Source organism: Zeus faber, assembly GCF_960531495.2.
Source record: "Zeus faber genome assembly, chromosome: 5".
NCBI classification, from domain to species: domain Eukaryota; kingdom Metazoa; phylum Chordata; class Actinopteri; order Zeiformes; family Zeidae; genus Zeus; species Zeus faber.
In genome coordinates, this window is record NC_137192.1 from 36,225,879 (window position 1) to 36,245,411 (window position 19,533).

At 45.0% G+C, this 19,533-nt stretch overlaps 1 protein-coding gene across 3 annotated transcripts in view; it reads left to right on the forward strand.

The window, feature by feature from the left end:
* Window positions 1-19,533, forward strand: part of slmapa (sarcolemma associated protein a) — a 40,829-nt gene that overhangs the window by 20,180 nt on the left and 1,116 nt on the right. The window contains exons 12-24 of one of the 3 annotated variants that reach the window (XM_080001493.1): window positions 137-268; window positions 3,555-3,614; window positions 3,863-3,937; window positions 4,090-4,170; window positions 4,760-4,819; window positions 4,945-5,067; window positions 5,233-5,307; window positions 5,454-5,554; window positions 10,172-10,376; window positions 10,933-11,050; window positions 12,730-12,865; window positions 13,535-13,666; window positions 14,198-14,286. In XM_080001493.1, the coding sequence (XP_079857619.1) occupies window positions 137-268; window positions 3,555-3,614; window positions 3,863-3,937; window positions 4,090-4,170; window positions 4,760-4,819; window positions 4,945-5,067; window positions 5,233-5,307; window positions 5,454-5,554; window positions 10,172-10,376; window positions 10,933-11,050; window positions 12,730-12,865; window positions 13,535-13,666; window positions 14,198-14,281 (1,382 nt within the window). In that variant the 3' untranslated portion in view covers window positions 14,282-14,286. Of the gene's footprint in view, window positions 1-136; window positions 269-1,710; window positions 1,777-3,554; window positions 3,615-3,862; window positions 3,938-4,089; window positions 4,171-4,759; window positions 4,820-4,944; window positions 5,068-5,232; window positions 5,308-5,453; window positions 5,555-10,171; window positions 10,377-10,932; window positions 11,051-12,729; window positions 12,866-13,534; window positions 13,667-14,197; window positions 14,287-19,533 lie in introns of all 3 variants that reach the window. The other 2 variants (XM_080001494.1, XM_080001495.1) reach the window with 2 other exon arrangements.

The window sequence follows — 19,533 nt, forward strand, 5'->3', positions numbered from 1 at the left end:
CTGTTAGCGGCTGAATCACGCTGCGCTGGGAGGGTGAAAACCGTCCAGCTGGATGGTATAGCTGGTGAGGTGGATTGTGGGAGCGTCTCCTGGTGACGTGCCCTCTGTGCCCCCCCCCCCCCCCCCCACCCCACAGTGGGTGGGGTGCAGGACCCCGTCGAGACGGATCAGGGCCCGGAGACGGCCGAGATCCCGGAGGAGACACTGGACGAGGACACAGACACCAATACCGACGAGGCTGATGAAGAAGATGATGCTGGTGATGATGGTAGTTAACCCGGTCTCTGCGATGATGAAGAGCAGGAGTTGTGTTGGTGCTGGTCTGTGATTGGAGGTTCAGAATTGTCCTCACTTTTTAAGGCCTGAGGAGCCGGCGCATAAAGGCCGACATGTTGGAACCAGCAACTACACGGAAGGGGGGAAAAGGGAGAATTGAGACAGTGGAGTCTGCTGTGTTGTTCAGGAGGTAGAGCGGCGAGTCTGGTTATCAGAGGGTCGCTGGTTCAATCCCGGAATCTCTTGGTAGCAGGTTCAAGTGGTCTTGCTTCAGAACCTAAATTGGAGCTCTGCATGGCTGCCTCTGCCTCAAGTCTTGTCTTATCGCCGTTGAAATCTTGGGACGGTCCAACTACATCACACACAGCTGGATTGTTTGGGCTCAAAGCAAGTGAATTTGCAGCTCTGGTCTACCTTCTAGAACCTCCTGGTCTCAGCTCTGGTCTACCTTTGACACAAGATGTGGACCTCCACCAGTCAGGCCAGAATCCTCTGCGGTGCTGCTATGATAGAGTAGATCATGTGACGATCAGTGAGCGGTGGGTACTGGGGTGACCTGATGGTTTCCGTAGCAACGATCTTATGTGTTTATCATCCGTACATCACATATAGCCATGATGACTCAGTATCGGAAGCCAGAGAACTTGCTGTTCTCACAGCCAGTACTATCATCACCATCATCCATCTTTTTACCCGTCTGTCTGCATGGCTGTCTGTCTGCATTGCTGCCTGTCTGACTGTTTGACAAACAGGGGGCGCTGTTCCATGTTCTCCCAGCTCTGAAGCAGCAGAGTGTTTGGACTGCCAGGGGCTCCAACTGGGGGTGCTCACGATTAATCGACATTTATCACTAATTTTCGCTCATTTAAAACATTATCGGTCATTATCAATCTTTCATGAAAACATGCATCCCTAGTTCTCATGGTTTCCTAGCAGCGGCAGAAGCTTCTGGACTCAACTTTTGAAACAATTACCCTGCGTCTCCCTCTTCGTCCGTCTCTTTGCTCCATTTCTCCGTCTCGTCCTATGTCTTTGTGATGGAGGAGGCTCCTCGGGCCAGGCAGTGTGTTAGCGTCGTTAGCCATGGGCTCCTTCAGCAGAACTCCATTTTCAGTTGGATCCCTAAAACAAGCTCCACAAACTGTCATACTCTCAACTGATTGAAGATATTAAGAAGCTTGTTTAAGAGGTTACTGTGACGTGTGAAGCTTGTGAAGTTGCTGATTGAGATGGAAGACGTACGTACGTAGCTCCTCGCTGTAGGTTCATTGGAACTTAGGGGAACAGGGTTTATTACATTTGAACCACAGAGCTTGTTTTCTGTAACAACGGGAGTTTTGAAGGGGACCCAAAGCTAACATCCCGCTGGACTGCGACACGGTGTAATCTCTAATGGTCTCCATGGTAACAGCAGCTCTGCTGTCTCTCTGTCAGACAACTGTCATGTAAACAACAGCGGAGGAGACAGCAACAGAATGCAGCAGTTAATAGAGTGTTCGCGTGAGTATATTCATCCGTATCTGCACGTCCACAATTTATATATATATGTGTGTTTGTGTATATGTACAGTATGTATCAGTTCTAGTCTTATGACAGCTACTGTCTGGTCGTCTGTTATCACAGTCTGAAAGATCTTAAAGTGAATCAGCCGTGGTGTTCCTCAGGTGTCGCTCCTCGGTCCCCTGTCGTTTGCGGTTCCTCTCCGGTCTCTGAGTGGAATCAGTTTCACTACTTTTCTCGTGGAATATAACGGTGACCATCATCAAACGGGAGATTTAGAGGCATACTAAGCTGAATACTCCAGGTATGATGGGATGTCTGCTGTTTTTGATGCAGGCAACTGGCTGACCGCCTGAGTTCTTCTCTTCCGTGGTTACAAGCCCGTCCAGCTGCTCTGACGCAGGGCTCCGCCCGACGTGGTTGGGTTCGATGAGGGAGGCTCCGTACGAGCCTCCTGAGACATTTCAAACGAGGCGTTGACAACAGAGCATCAGAACCAGATTACCACCAGGAAGCAGCTGTTAGCATGAATAAACAGATGTGTTTACATATATATTGTACATGTACTATGTATGTTTTTAATATGTTTATTACTCAAGACTTACACATTGTCATTCTTTTTGGAATAAATTTCAACATCAATAAAACCACGACAAGACGATTCAGTCACAGTTCAAATAAAACACAATGGAAGCAACAGCTTCATCACTCATGTGGAATTAATGTGACGCGCCAGCAGACCCAACAGGAAGCTCCGCCATTTTGTTTATTCTCTGTCAAGGTTGACGGTGGAGTCCGATCCACCAGTGAGGGTTAGATTTTGGGTTTGTCACCTTGATAAAAGAACTGTGTACGAGGCCTAAATGTGGTTTTTCCTGTTGTCTGGGCATCGTCATCAGCACGGGGAAACAGTCAAACAGTCATCAGGGTTTACAACGCAGGGGTCATTGTCATTGTGCTGTCAACACATCGTGCTCTGCACAGTGGGAGGTCCACGTGGACTGCTTCCAGCGTCCTGTGCCGTCGCTTATCACTTGAAGATCTTCTTTCTGTTCCTCTTCAAGAACAACAAAGTATTTGGTGGTTTTCTTGCTTTGGAGCGTCGTCGTTGCAAAAGTGCAGCCGATATCTGGTTCAATCCACTAAGCAGATTCACCAATCCTCCTCTAATAACAATAATAATGATAAAAATAACAACAACAATAATAGATAAAGCTGCAGGCAGCAATACATGGGGTCCAGTTGAGTTGTGTTGGGTGCGTTTTACAGTTTCCGGGTTCTCTGAAACGCTGCACGATTTTCCGAGTTGACTTGAACGCAGCGTGGGCGGCCCACGGCCTGACATTTTGTCAGACGGGGAGGATTATCAACAATAATAATAATAATAATAATTATAATTAGTTATTATTATTTTAGTGATAATTATTATCATTGTCTTAGGGGGGCATTGGCTCAGGAGGTACAGCGGTCGTCTAGTATTCGAAAGATTGCCGGTTCGATCCCCGGCTCCTCCTGGTAGCGTGCTGATGTGTCCTTGAGCAAGATGCTTAACCCCCTAACTGCATGCAGCCACTGCTCCAAGATACGTCAGTTACTAGGATGTAAATGCCTCGGTACTTGTACTCTGTGCAGTGACATTTAACTGAATCTCATCAAATTATTATCACTAAAATAATAATGATTATCATTATTATTAAAATACTAATTATTATTACGAAAATAATAATTATAATAATAGTAATAATTATTATTATTCAAATAATATTTCTCCTCCACAGCGGTCAAACAGTTGAAAGAAGCTGTAGGTTCTTCGATCCACAAACTGACCAACTTGGACGGTGAGAGACAGTTTGTTCAAGTTTATTAAAAAGTACATTTTCAGTTTTTAATGCATTTCCTCTGTTGGGCTGAAGGATTGACCTGAACAACTGATTTACCAATACTACCTGTAATATTGTGTGTGTGTGTGTGTGTGTGTGTGTGTGTGTGTGTGTGTGTGTGTGTGTGTGTGTGTGTGTGTGTGTGTGTGTGTGTGTGTGTGTGTGTGTGTGTGTGTGTGTGTGTGTGTGTGTGTGTGTGTGTGTAGAAGTGATTGATGCACACCTCCAGAACAACCAAGCGACAGAAGACGACAGTTTGACCAGTCCTGACCGGCTGAAAGGTGCGGCACACGCCCTTATACCGTAGATCGTACGTATAGATCGTACGTATAGATCGTACCACTGGTTTAACATGCAGGCTCCACCTCTCGCTAGGTCTACAACACTAAAGTGTTGTGTGTGTGTGTGTGTGTGTGTGTGTGTGTGTGCGCAGAGAACCCCATGGATGCTAAAGAGTCGGACATGTCAGACACTCTGAGCCCGAGCAAAGACCGAAGCAGCGACGACACTTCAGGTCTATATACACACTATATATATACACACTATATATGTACACATTATATATATATGTACACATTATATATATATGTACACATTATATATATATATATATATATATATATATATATATATATATATATACACACTATATATATACACACTATATATATATACACTATATATATACACACACTATATATATATACACACACTATATATATACACAATATATATATATACACACTATATATATATATATATATATATATATATATATATATATATATATATATACAGACACACACACACACATATATACAGACACACACATATATATATACACAATATATATATACACACAGACACACACACACCATACACAGACCATACACACACACACACACACACACGCACACATATATATATATATATATATATATATATATATATATATATATATATATATATATATATATACATACACACACACACACACACACACACACACACACACACACACACACACACATCATGGTTCCATGATAGAAAGTCTTTATCTTGTCGATGGACCCTGGACTGGTTTATACTGTGTGTGTGTGTAGATGGTAACATGGATGACTTGGAGCTGAATGAACCTCAGAACAGAGCAGCTCTGCTGAAAGGTAAGAACAGAGATGACTGTGTGCGTACTCTGTGTATAATTTGTTTAATGTGTATGTATAATGTGTGTGTACTGTGTTTGTACTGTATGTATAATTTGTGTGTATTGTGTGTAATGTGTGTCCAGACGAGCTCCTCCAGACGCTTCCTGCCGGTGACACGGACCAGGTGATGCACCACCTGCACAGGGAGCTGCTGCAGGCGCAGGAGCTCGCCAACACCGGCAAGCAGCGCTGCCTGGAGCTGCAGGGTGAGCTAAGCACACTAGCAGAGTGCTAACGGCATGCTAGCAGAGTGCTAACAGAAAGGGGAACTCAAGAATCTCCAGACTCGTCACCTGGTGACGAGTGTCCATCGCTGGTCAGACCATGTTGTGCACAGTACTATGAGTGTGACTGTCTGATCTGTGTCTCAGCGCTGCTGGAGGAGGAGAGACGGAACAACAGAAAACAAACTGAGGAGTCTGGGAAACAGATCCAGTACCTGCAGAGTACGTGCACACACACACACACACACATAAACACACACATCCTCATCGATGCTCTGTCACTACCTCACATAGATGCTATGTCACCACGTTACAATATCACTGTGTCACTGCATAACAGAAACCTGTGGGTGTGGGTATGGGTGTAGGCCAGCTGGGGAGGTTGCAGCAGGACATGGAGGCTCTGAGGGAACAGAGAGAACAAACCATCTGCAGCACGAGGGAGGAGCTGTACTCTGCACAGGAGGAGGTGACACCACCATCAAAACTATCCCAACGACTATCCCTAACCTGCCGTAATAACAGTAACAATAACAACAATCACACCAGTAACAATAACACCATCAACAATAACACCAGTAACAATAACACCATTAACAATAACACAAATAACAATAACACCACCAGTAACAATCACAACACCAGTGACAATAACAACAATAACCAGTAACAATAACACCAAGATTCAAGATTCAAGATTCAAGATTTTTATTTGTCACATACATATACATACTTCCATACATATATGCAGTGAAATGTAATGCAACGCACCCGGTGATAGCACACAATATGTCCTAGGAAAAAGTACAAAAATAAAATAAAATAAAAAGTAGAAAATTCCTTTCTAATAGACCGACTAACTGACTCCTAAAACGTAATACAGTAAGTGGAATACTTATAGAATAAGATAAAAATATATAGAATAAAATACAATAAAAATAAATTGAAATAAAATGGAATAGATAGAAGGAATATGCCTATGTATATACAGATATGTGCATTTACAGTGGCATGTGAATTAAAGTGGCATGTGAATGTGAATAGTGTGAGGTAGTGTTTGGGATAATACAGCACAGTATACAACAGTACGGCGCAGCAATACGGCATCACGAACAACCCTGAACAGTGACACAGTATGCGGTACAGTATGCTACATACAGTACAGTAGGTAGTGGAGCCTAGTGCATGGCTCAGTTAGGACCCCTGGTGAGGTCAGCGTTGACAGTTCTAATGGCTTGTGGGAAGAAACTCCGTCTCAGTCTCTCTGTTCTCGCTGTGTGACTGTGGAGGCTCTTGCTCCACCACAGCAGCTGAAACAGTCCGTTGTTGGGGTGATGAGGATCCTTCATGATCCTACGGGCTCTGCTACTACACCTCCTGGTGTATAACTCCTGCAAGGGGGGGAGGGTGGTTCCAGTGGTACGTTCAGCGGAACGCACCACCCTCTGCAGGGCCCGCCTGTCCTGGGCAGTACAGTTCCCAAACCAGGCAGTGATGTTGCCTGTCAGGATGCTCTCCACTGCTCCAGAGTAGAAGGACTTGAGGATCCTCACCGAGACCCGGAATTTCCTCAGCTGCCTGAGGTGGTAGAGACGCTGCCTCGCCTTTCTCACCAGAGTGTCTGTGTGAACAGTCCATGTTAAGTCCTCTGTGATGTGGACTCCCAGATATCTGAAGCTGCTCACCCTATCGACAGAAGTCCCATTAATCCACAAGGGCGCGTGCGTCCTCGATTGTGATCCACGCCTAAAGTCCACAATCAGCTCCTTGGTTTTGCTGACGTTCAGGTGGAGGCTGTTGTCCTGGCACCAGAGTGACAGGTCAGCCACCTCCTCGCGGTAGGCCTTCTCATCGCAGTCGGTGATCAGGCCCACGACCACGGTGTCGTCAGCAAACTTGATGATGGTGTTGGAGCTGGACCTGGCCACACAGTCATGTGTGTACAGGGAGTACAGTAGGCGGCTGAGGACGCAGCCCTGGGGGGATCCTGTGTTCAGGGTGAGGGAGCTTGACATGTACTTCCCCACCTTGACCACCTGGGGGCGGCCTGTGAGGAAGTCCAGGATCCAGGTGCACAGCGGAGCATTCAATCCTAGCTCCAACAACTTGACAGCCAGTCTGGTGGGGACTATGGTGTTGAAAGCTGAACTGTAATCAATGAACAGCATTCTCACATAGGCCCCCTTCTGGCCATCCAGGTGCGTGAGCGTGGTGTGCAGTACCTGGGAGACCGCGTCATCCGTGGATCTGTTCCACGGATGACAATCCACCAGTAACAATAACAACAATAACACCAGTAACAATAACAACAATAACACCATTAACAATAACAACAATAACCATTAGCAATAACAACAATAACAATAACACCAATAACAACAACACCAGTAACAATAACACCAATAACACCAGTAACAATAACAACAATAACAACAATAACACCCTTAACAATAACAACAATAACACCCTTAACAATAACAACAATAACACCAGTAACAATAACAACAATAACACCAGTAACAATAACACCAATAACAACACCAGGAACAATAACAACAATAACAACTGTAACAGTAACAATAACAACAATACCACCAATAACAATCACACCACCAGTAACAGTAACAACAATAACACCAGGAACAATAACAATACCACCAATCACAATAACACCACCAGTAACAATAACAACAATAACACCAGTAACAATAACACCACCAGGAACAATAGCAATCACAACACCAATCACAATAACACCAGTAACAATAACAACAATAACACCAGTAACAATAACAATAACACCACCAGGAACAATAACAATCACAACACCAGTCACAATAACAATAACACCAGTAACAATAACAACAATACCACCAATAACAATAACACCACCAGTAACAATAATAACAACAACAACACCAGTAACAATAATAACAACAACAACACCAGTAACAATAACAACAATACCGCCAATAACAATAACACCACCAGTAACAATAACAACAACAGCAGTAACAATAACAACAATAACACCACCAGGAACAATAACAACAATAACACCATTAACAATAACAACAATAACCAGTTACAATAACAATAACACCAGTAACAATAACACCCTTAACAATAACAACAATAACACTAGTAACAATAACACCATTAACAATAACAACAATAACAACACCAGGAACAATAACAACAATAACAACAACTGTAACAATAACAACAATAACACCATTAACACTACCAGGAACAATAACACCAGGAAAATAACAACAATACCACCAATCACAATAACACCACCAGTAACAATAACAACAAACCACCAGTAACAATCACAATAACACCACCAGTAACAATAACACCGGTAACAATAACAGTAACACCACCAGGAACAATAACAATCACAACACCAGTCACAATAACAATAACACCAGTCACAATAACAATAACACCAGTCACAATAACAATAACACCAGTAACAATAACAACAATAACACCAGTAACAATAACAACAATACCGCCAATAACAATAACACCACCAGTAACAATAACAACAACAGCAGTAACAATAACAACAATAACAATAACACCACCAGGAACAATAACAACAATAACACCATTAACAATAACAACAATAACCAGTTACAATAACAATAACACCAGTAACAATAACACCCTTAACAATAACAACAATAACACTAGTAACAATAACAACAATAACACCATTAACAATAACAACAATAACAACACCAGGAACAATAACAACAATAACACCAATAACATTAACACTACCAGGAACAATAACAACAATAACACCAGGAACAATAACAACAATACCACCAATCACAATAACACCACCAGTAACAATAACAACAAACCACCAGTAACAATCACAATAACACCACCAGTAACAATAACACCGGTAACAATAACAGTAACACCACCAGGAACAATAACAATCACAACACCAGTCACAATAACAATAACACCAGTAACAATAACAACAATAACACCAGTAACAATAACATCAGTAACAATAACACCAGTAACAGTAGCAACAACAACACCAGTAACAATAACACCAGTAACAGTAGCAACAACAACACCAGTAACAATAACATCAGTAACAATAACACCAGTAACAATAGCAACAACAACACCGGTAACAATAACAACAATACCACCAATAACAATAACACCACCAGTAACAATAACAACAACAGCAGTAACAATAACAACAATAACAATAACACCACCAGGAACAATAACAACAATAACCAGTTACAATAACAATAACACCAGTAACAATAACACCCTTAACAATAACAACAATAACAACAATAACACCAGTAACAATAACAACAATAACACCAGTAACAATAACAACAATAACAACACCAGGAACAATAACAACAACTGTAACAATAACAACAATAAAACAAGGAACAATAACAACAATACCACCAATCACAATAACACCACCAGTAACAATAACAACAAACCACCAGTAACAATCACAATAACACCACCAGTAACAATAACACCAGTAACAATAACAGTATCACCACCAGGAACAATAACAATCACAACACCAGTCACAATAACAATAACACCAGTAACAATAACAACAATAACACCAGTAACAATAACATCAGTAACAATAACACCAGTAACAATAGCAACAACAACACCAGTAACAATAACATCAGTAACAATAACACCAGTAACAATAGCAACAACAACACCAGTAACAATAACAACAATACCAACAATAACACCACCAGTAACAATAACACCAGTAACAATAACAACAATAACACCATTAACAATAACAACACTTAACGCCAACAACAATAACAACACCAGGAACAATAACAACAATCACACCTGTAACAATAACAATACCGCCAATAACAATAACACCACCAGTAACAATAACAACAACAGCAGTAACAATAACAACAATAACACCACCAGGAACAATAACACCAGTAACAATAACAACACCAGTAACAATAACACCAGTCACACTGGTATAGTACTGGTATAATACTTAAAAATATAATTCTGCCCTCCCCTCCAGATCCTGGTGCTGCGTCATGCCATGGAGGCGGCCACGGCGGACAGGGAGTGTGAGATCAGCGCCCTGCATGCCGACCTGGGGTGTGTCCGCTCGGAGCTGGAGCAGTGGAGGAGCACGGCGGCGCGCTACCAGGAGGAGATGGGCCGGCTGCAGGAGGCCTTTACCCAGCATGCACTGCAGCAGCAGAGAGCCGGCCAGCTGCAGGGTGAGCCTCTCCCACCACATCCGGTGTCCAGCTCCTTTGTGTTTGTTTGGGACTCTGCTATATGGGCGGCGGCGCCCCCTGCTGGCCTGCCCTGCACACTTCCAGGTGGAGCGCACTGAGAGGGCCACGCTTTGATTTCTTTTTCTAAAGTTTCATTTCTGTGTTTTGAGGTTTTTCGCAGTCGATACAGCACGCAAACATGTCAAAAACAGGTGATAAAGATCACAAATAAAAACACTGGTAAAACACAGTGTTTTTATGAGTCTTTATTGTTCTTTTATTTATCTTTTAGTGGACAATTACGGCCTGGACTGTGATTTAGTGAAGTTGAGTCACCGTGCTGCTTCTCTTGTTTTCGACAGAAAGTTGCTTTGAGGAAATTTTGATTTATTACTATTGTCTTTGTTGTTATTTATAACCAGTCAAAAATATCAGATTATATGAAGTCAGCTTTGAATGTGTTTATTGGATGGTTCTGTGTGGTACAAGCTGTGTGTGGATATTGATGGATGGATGCAGAACATGAGGAGAATCTGACCAGTGTCTCTCCCTCCAGAGGAGTGTTCCGTCCTCCACAAGCAGAGTGTGTCTCTGCAGCTTCAGTGTGACGCTCTGAGGCTGGAGCGCAACAGCCTGCAAGAGAAGCTGCAGGGGGTGGAGAGAGAGCTGCACAGGTACACACACACACACACACACACACCGACACACCAGGTCCAGTGAAAATGTTGTCATTGTTCGGCTCCTTTCAGCGGTGGAGGGCGTGGCCGGGGGGCCTGGAATCTGAACTGTTCTTTAAATACTGATGGAAACATTGAGAACAACAGAGCATGTGTCCACAGCTGAAGAGATAGATGTAGAAACTCAAGATAGAGAATCTGTAGATGTACTAACTTTAGAGAAACTATCCATATAAAAATTGTTGTTTTTTACTAGAAAAGACATGAAAATGTTTTTTACTAGTAAAGACCAGTCAAATACTCACTAGAAACTGTTTATTTCTAGTAAAGACCAGTCAAATACTAACTAGAAACTGTTTTGTACTAGTAAAGACCAGTCAAATACTAACTAGAAACAGTTTTTTTACGAGTAAAGACCAGTCAAATACTAACTAGAAACTGTTTTGTACTAGTAAAGACCAGTCAAATACTCACTGGAAACTGTTTTTTACTAGTAAAGACCAGTCAAATACTAACTAGAAACAGTTTATTACTCGTAAAGACCAGTCAAATACGAACTAGAAACCTTTTTTACAAGTAAAGACCAGTCAAATACGAACTAGAAACTTTTTTACGAGTAAAGCACAGTCAAATACTAACTAGAAACTTTTTTTTACAAGTAAAGACCAGTCAAATACTCACTAGAAACTGTTTTTTACTAGTAAAGACCAGTCAAATACTAACTAGAAACTTTTTTACGAGTAAAGCACAGTCAAATACTAACTAGAAACTTTTTTTTACAAGTAAAGACCAGTCAAATACTCACTAGAAACAGTTTTTTTTTTACTAGTAAAGACCAGTCAAATACTAACTAGAAACGTTTTTACTAGTAAAGCATGGTGGCGCAGTGCATTGCACTGCTGCCTCACAGCAAGAAGGTCCTGGGTTCCATTCCCACCTGGGGCGCTGTTGGCACCGTGCTCTGGTGGGTTATCTCCCAAATAGGAGCCTTTCTGTGTGGAGTTTGCATGTTCTCCCCGTGCTCACATGGGGTTTCCTCCACCTCACGTCAGTAAGGACCCCCACCAAAAACATGCACCATCATGGTCTGACCAGCGATGGACACTTATCACCTGGTCCCCGGGTGCGTCCACGTACGCTGCCCACTGCTCCTGGCTGTGGCCCCGGAGGAAGGACAAGCCAGGATGGGTCAAAAGCAGAGGAGCCATTTCACCGGCCACCATCAAAGCATGTGCATGTGTGTGTGTGCAAGCATGTGTTGTGGTGTGGTGTGTTGCGTGACTGTTTCTTCTGTTTCTTTTCTTCTTCAGAGTCAACTAACTAGAAACTGTTTTGTACTAGTAAAGACCAGTCAAATACTAACTAGAAACAGTTTTTTTACGAGTAAAGACCAGTAAAATACTCACGAGACACCGTTTTTTACGAGTACAGACCAGTAAAATACGAACTAGAAACAGTTTTTTTTACTTGTAAAGACCAGTAAAAAGTATTTTCCGAAAACCTCAGAAAAAAAGCCTGTCACCAAACCACCTCAATCTCAGACAGATGGCGCCAAAACCACACCCCACTACCACACACCCCTAGTCCTCAGTGTGTCCTCAGTGTGTCCTCAGTGTGTCCTCAGTGTGTCCTCAGTGTGTCCTCGTTGTGTACTCGTTGTGTACTGTGTGTTCCAGCTGCACGGAGCTGGGCCAGGCTCTGAGCTGCAGCCTGCAGAGCGCTGAGCACAGGGAGGAGGTTCTGAAGGACCCGAGCACGCTGCAGAACCTGCTGGAACAGGCTCAGAACCACACATACACCCTGCAGAGAGAGGTACACACACCAACACCAACACCCACACACCAACACACCAACACTCACACACACCAACAGACCAACACACACACACACCAACAGACCAACACACACACACCAACACACACACCAACACACACACACCAACACACACACACACCAACACACACACCAACACACACACCAACACACACACACCAACACACACACACCAACACACACACACCAACACACACACACCAACACACCAACACACACACACCAACACACACACACACACCAACACACACACACACACCAACACACACACACACACCAACACACACACACACACACCAACACACACACACCAACACACACACACCAACACACACACACCAACACACCAACACACACACACCAACACACACCAACACACACACCAACACACACACACACACCAACACACACACACCAACACACACACACACACACACACACCAACACACACACCAACACACCACCATTCAGAGACACTGACGACTCATGTTGTTTTAAAGCTTTTTCCTGATGTTTCCATCAAACATCGTGTGTGTGTGTGTGTGTGTGTGTGTGTGTGTGTGTGTGTGTGTGTGTGTGTGTGTGTGTGTGTGTGTGTGTGTGTGTGTGTGTGTGTGTGTGTGTGTGTGTGTGTGTGTGTGTGTGTAGTATGAGGACACTCAGTCCCAGCTGCAGGACCTCCGTCAGCGCTATGAGCTGACGGAGCAGGAGAAGCTGCACATCCTGCAGGAGCTGCAGCAGTGCCGCAGTACCCTGCGTGTCCTGCAGGACAAGAGCACGGTGAGTACATGCAGTACTACATGCAGTACTACATGCAGTACTACATGTAGTGCTGCATGTCGTACTGCATGCAGCACTACTTGCAGTACTGCACACAGCAGTACATGCAGTACTACACGCAGTACGACATGCACTACTACACGTAGTACTACATGTAGTACTACACGCAGCACTACATGCAGTACTGCACACAGCAGTACATGCAGTACTACACGCAGTACGACATGCAGCACCACACGCAGTACTACGCAGCACTACATGCAGCACTACATGCAGCACTACATGCAGTACTACACCCACCTCTTCCCTCTCTCCACCTTGCAGCTTGTAGGTAGTCTGTCACTGTAGTCATGGCAACCAGGGTTCCAAAGCTTTTCAGAATAAAAGTCCTGGTCCAAATGCTAGCTGTAGTTAGCCTGCTGTGCTCCACGCTAGCCCCCCCCGCTGGCTGTTCCATCCTCCATGTTGTTTTCTGTTTGACTTGCAGGCTGACTCTTGTCTCCCCCCTCCCTCCCCCTCCTCCCCCTCTAGCCCTCCATGGTGCAGCCTGCCCAGGCCTTGCTCATGGGCCTTGTCCTGGCTCTGGTCTACTGGTGCTATGGCCAGTTGTGGTAGAAAAGGTACTGAGCTTCTAGAACCCTCTGCTTGCTCTGCTGCTCCGCCTGCTGGATTCCACTGACCTAATTCAGTCAGATCTTTCCTTACCTTACCTCCTTACCTAATCTCCTTACCTTACCTCCTAACATTTCCTTACCTCCTTACCATACCTCCTTACCTTTCCTCCTTACCCAACCTCTTTACTTGACCTCCTTACCTTACAGCCTCACCGCTTTGTTGACCCAACAAAGAGACTCCATCTTTAAAAATACCATTCATGTTGGATGGTGCAGTCAATACATGGCACCAGGAGTGTAACGGTGAATAGCATTCGTCCACCGGTGATTTCAACTGACAGTGTCCAGGAGAACTGGAAAGCCTCCAGGCAAAGCTTTGAGTTTTTTTGGCCGACGATCAGACAGGATGAAGGACATGACTGTCGGAAGATAGCTCCGATGCTAGCTGTGGCTTGCCGTGCCGCACCCAATGTGTACGACATGTTTGTCTTTTCAGAGGAGGGAAGAGATGTTTCCTGCAGCACAGGGCAAGTTTGAGGACTATTGTATTCCAAGAACAAAAGCAAAGATATGAACGGTGTGTCTTCAGGAACAGAGTGTTAGACCAGGCTGCATCAATAGAGCTGTGTGTGACTAATCCACATCTCAAATGACAGTCCTGTCACTTGCTTCCATTGCTTTAACTAAAAGAAACAGAACTTACCTTGGAAAAAGCTGCTAGAATTTGCCAGGCATCTGAAAGCACAAAGCTACAGTTCAAGTCCTTTGACAATGACAGCGAACCAGCCGCTGTTGATGCAGTGCAAGAACACATGAAAAGGAGTGATAAATGGCAGTCACAGAAACCCGAACGGAAACAAGAGGGAAAAGCCCGTGAGCGATGTGGGAGTAGACATTCTCCAAACATGTTTCCAGTCTATGTCAAAGACTGTCGCAAGTGTGTCGGGGCAAAAATCACATTGCCAGGTGGTGTTCCACAAGGGAAAAGGTGCTTGTTGTGGGACAGGATAAAGAGGCAAGGCCCGGTGAGGATGATGAACCACTGTCTGCGGAGACAGTGACACTGGCGGTGTGAGGATGAACGGCTTGCACACTTGAGTGTTGATGATGTAGCAGTCCCAATGAAAACTGACACTGGCACCCAGGTAAATATCCTGCTAATGAAATACTTCAAGGAACTGAACATAAAGCACATGGTGCGACCACAGAAAATGAACTTAAGAGCATTTAACAACCAACCCATTCCATCAAAGGGCGTGTTCAGAGCCACTCTCTCAGGAGAATGCTCTCGCTGAGAGCATTTTGTCCAAATTGAGGAACATAGACAGCCTGTCTTAGGTCTAAGAGCAAGCGAAAGGCTAGGGCTTATAAAGACAGTCCATGTCATTGAAAAACATTTGGACACAGGTACAGCGTCCACCGCTGAGATGGTGAAAGTGTGCAAGGATGTGGTCCAGGGGGTCGGTCGCTTACCAGCTCTGTACAAAACACAGTTACATTCCATTACATTACATTACATTGATCAGAGGCTTTTATCCAAAGCCACTTACAATTATTCAAACAGCGACGGACGCAGCCATCAGGAGCAATGAGGGGTTAAGTGTCTTGCTCAAGGACACTACAGCATGCTAGCAGGAGGAGCCTGGGATCCAACCAGCAACCTTTAGATGACTAGACCACCAGCTCTACCTCCTGAGATACCATCCCCATAAAGTTGAAAGACAATGCTGAGCCGGCTATACACGCAGAAAGAAAGGTGCCAGTGGCTCTGAAAGAAAGTACAGACTTCCCAGATAGACAAAGGGATAGTGAAAAAAGTGGAAGCACCTACATATTGGGTCAACTCCCTTGTAACTGGAGAAAAAGAACGGAGAGCTGAGACTACGCATCGATCCAAGAGATCTGAACAAATGGATCCAAAGATATCACTTCAGACCGCCAACAAAGTCAGACATCACAAGCGCAATGCTGGAGCACGCTGCTTTTCCAAACAGGGTGCGTTGTCAGGATTCTACCAAATTGAGCTGGATGAGGAAAGGGCAAGACTTTGCACATTCAGTACGCCTTTTGGCAGGCGTTGCTTTCTTGGTATGCCCTTTGGAATTGCCTCAACCCCTGAGGTTTAATAAGGACAGTACAGCAACTGTTCAATGGAATGGAAGTTGTGGGAGTTTTTCGCGATGACTTCGTTGTTTGGGGAGCTGCAAGGACAGAGTGTGATGGGAGACTGAGAAAGTTGATGGCACAAGCACAAAAATCTGGCCTGAAGCTGCACAAATGGAAGTGTCAGTTTGGGACGTGTGAAGTTACTTAACTGGGCGACAAACTATCCACAGCACGGATACAGCCAGACCCTGAAAAGATAAGGGCAAAATCAGACATGGTATCAGCCAAAGACAAAACTGAGCTGCAATGAGCACGAGGCTTAGTTAAGTACATGGGAAGATTCCCTCCCAATCTATCGGCTTACACAACACAAGAGTATTGTGCAGCTTGCTGGAGAGTGGAACTGAATGACAGTGGGAGCATGAACACGTGACTGAATGGGAAATGCTCAAGATCAGTCTGGTTAAAGATCCAGTGTTTGAGATTCTATGACCCAGGACGCCCAGGGACAGTGTCCCTTGACGCTTCAAAAGATGGATGGACTAGGAGCAGTTTTGCGCCAAGGACACGACTCCGCATGGTTCCCAGTGGCCTAGGCATCCCAAAGGATGACTGAGGCGGAACCCAACGCTGCACAAATTCAGAAGGAGACATTGGCTGCAGTCTTTGGATATGAGAAGTTCCATGAAAACATCTACGGAGGACAGGTGGTGTTAGAGACGGACCACGAAGCACTGACTGCGATCTTAACAAAGGCACCTGGCGATGCACCACCACACATTCGCCGCTTAATGCTCCGTCTCCAGAAGTACAGTATGACACTCGAGTCGACACCAGGAAAGCACCTGGTAATCGTAGACACTCTCAGCAGAACATCCTTGAGCAACACGGGCCCAAGTAGTACTGAACATGATGTACCTGTGGACTGCATACGACAGCACCTGCCTGTGTCTAAAGTTGAGACAGATTGCTGAACCAAATGACTGTGAGCTGCAGGTCGTGATGGAAAAAGAGGCTGACCAATCCATACCAGAACTTCAAAGAGGAACTGTCAGTGGAGTTCTACTGAGAGGTAAGCAAATTGTCATAGCAACCTCCATGCGCTCACAAATGGCAAACCTCACACAGGAGGGACATTTAGGCATTGAAAAATGCAAGAGACGTGCAAGAGCTCCCATGTTTTGGCCACATATGAACAGTAGTGACCAAAGGAGCCCCTCACGGCCCGCTGCAAACCTGTGGAACCATGGAGCAAAATGGGCTTAGTAAACGGACCTGCTCCAGCTGGAAGGGAGCGACGACCTTGTCATCAAAAAGCAGCAGTCAAACTATCCAGAGTTTGCTTTGAATCAGAGAGCGAAGCAAAGCCATCTCGGCGAGACACGGCGCCCGGTGGTTGTGCTGAGTGATATTGGAGCGCAGTTCAGCAGCCGGGAGTACAGAGACGTGTTTTTGAGGATGTTACATCAAGCCGCTGTTTCCACCAAAAAAGGAGCGCGGATCCTCAGCGCTGGCAGGCTGCCCTCGGCAGAACCCCGGCTTGAGACAGAGCCCAGCCTGCGACAGGAGCGCCATCCAGAGCGTCCTGTCCGCCGGGGCCAGAAGAGGTGGATGGAGCTAAACAAAGAGACGCCATGACACCAAGAGGTGTTCACTGACAACACAGTGCCCAGGAGCCACCACACCCTCCACACCCCGGTGCTGGAGGAGTGGGATCAGCATCGCAGCAGGACAGAGTGCAAACAAGTGTGGAGCACCACTCACCCAGCTCCACCTTACCTCACCTCCCTACCTTACCTCCTTACCTTACCTCCCTACCTTACCTCCTTACCTTACCTCCCTACCTTACATCCTTACCTTACCTCCTTACCTCACCTCCTTACCTTACCTCCTTACCTTACCTCCTTACCTCACCTCCCTACCTTACCTCCTTACCTTACCTCCCTACCTTACCTCCTTACCTTACCTCCCTACCTTACGTCCTTACCTTACCTCCTTACCTCACCTCCTTACCTCACCTCCTTACCTCACCTCCTTACCTCACCTCCTTACCTCACCTCCTTACCTCACCTCCCTACCTCACCTCCCTACCTCACCTCCCTACCTCACCTCCCTACCTCACCTCCCTACCTCACCTCCCTACCTTACCTCCCTACCTCACCTCCCTACCTCACCTCCTTACCTCACCTCCCTACCTTACCTCCTTACCTTACCTCCCTTCCTTACCTCCTTACCTTACCTCCCTACCTTACCTCCTTACCTTACCTCCTTACCTCACCTCCTTACCTTACCTCCTTACCTCACCTCCTTACCTCACCTCCTTACCTCACCTCCTTACCTTACCTCCTTACCTCACCTCCTTACCTCACCTCCTTAACTCACCTCCTTACCTCACCTCCTTACCTCACCTCCTTACCTTACCTCCTTACCTTACCTCATTATCTTACTTCCTTGCCTCAACTCCTTACCTTACCTCCTTATCTTACTTCCTTGCCTCAACTCCTTACCTTACCTTACCTCCTTACCTTGTCTTGACGTCTGAATCAATGTGATCCAAGAATTAGAACGTTGGAACACGATGATTCATCCTTAAAGACATTGAAAGGGTTTTTGGGGAAATGTCACAGCAGCTGGGCTAGATGATCCCCTCTGCAGCCATGTGCTGAGCCAACACCATTAGCATGCAGCCCATCAATCGCTCTGCAGCCTCGCATCTGAAACCGGGTGGGATGGACAAGAAGCTGATTTCCCCAAAACTCATCATTGGGACGGAATTCTTAGATTCAGGTCAAAACCCTTTTACTTTAATGAGAACTTTTGATGACGAGTACACCAAGTGTACTATTTACACCAAGTATACTATTAAGACAGAGTGTACTTCTTACACCGAGTGTACTTCTTACACCGAGTGTACCATCAACACCGAGTGTACTTCTTACATCGAGTGTACTACGAACACCGAGTGTACTTCTTACACCAAATGTACTTCTTACACTGAGTGTACTACTTACACGATGGGATCAGTAAATAATTAAATATCGCCTCCCGGACTCTGATTGCTCGAGACAGTCATTTCCCTTCAGAGTCATCTCTCTACCTTCATCTTCATCCAATGGTTTGAGCAGCACTGTCCACAGCATGTCTGTC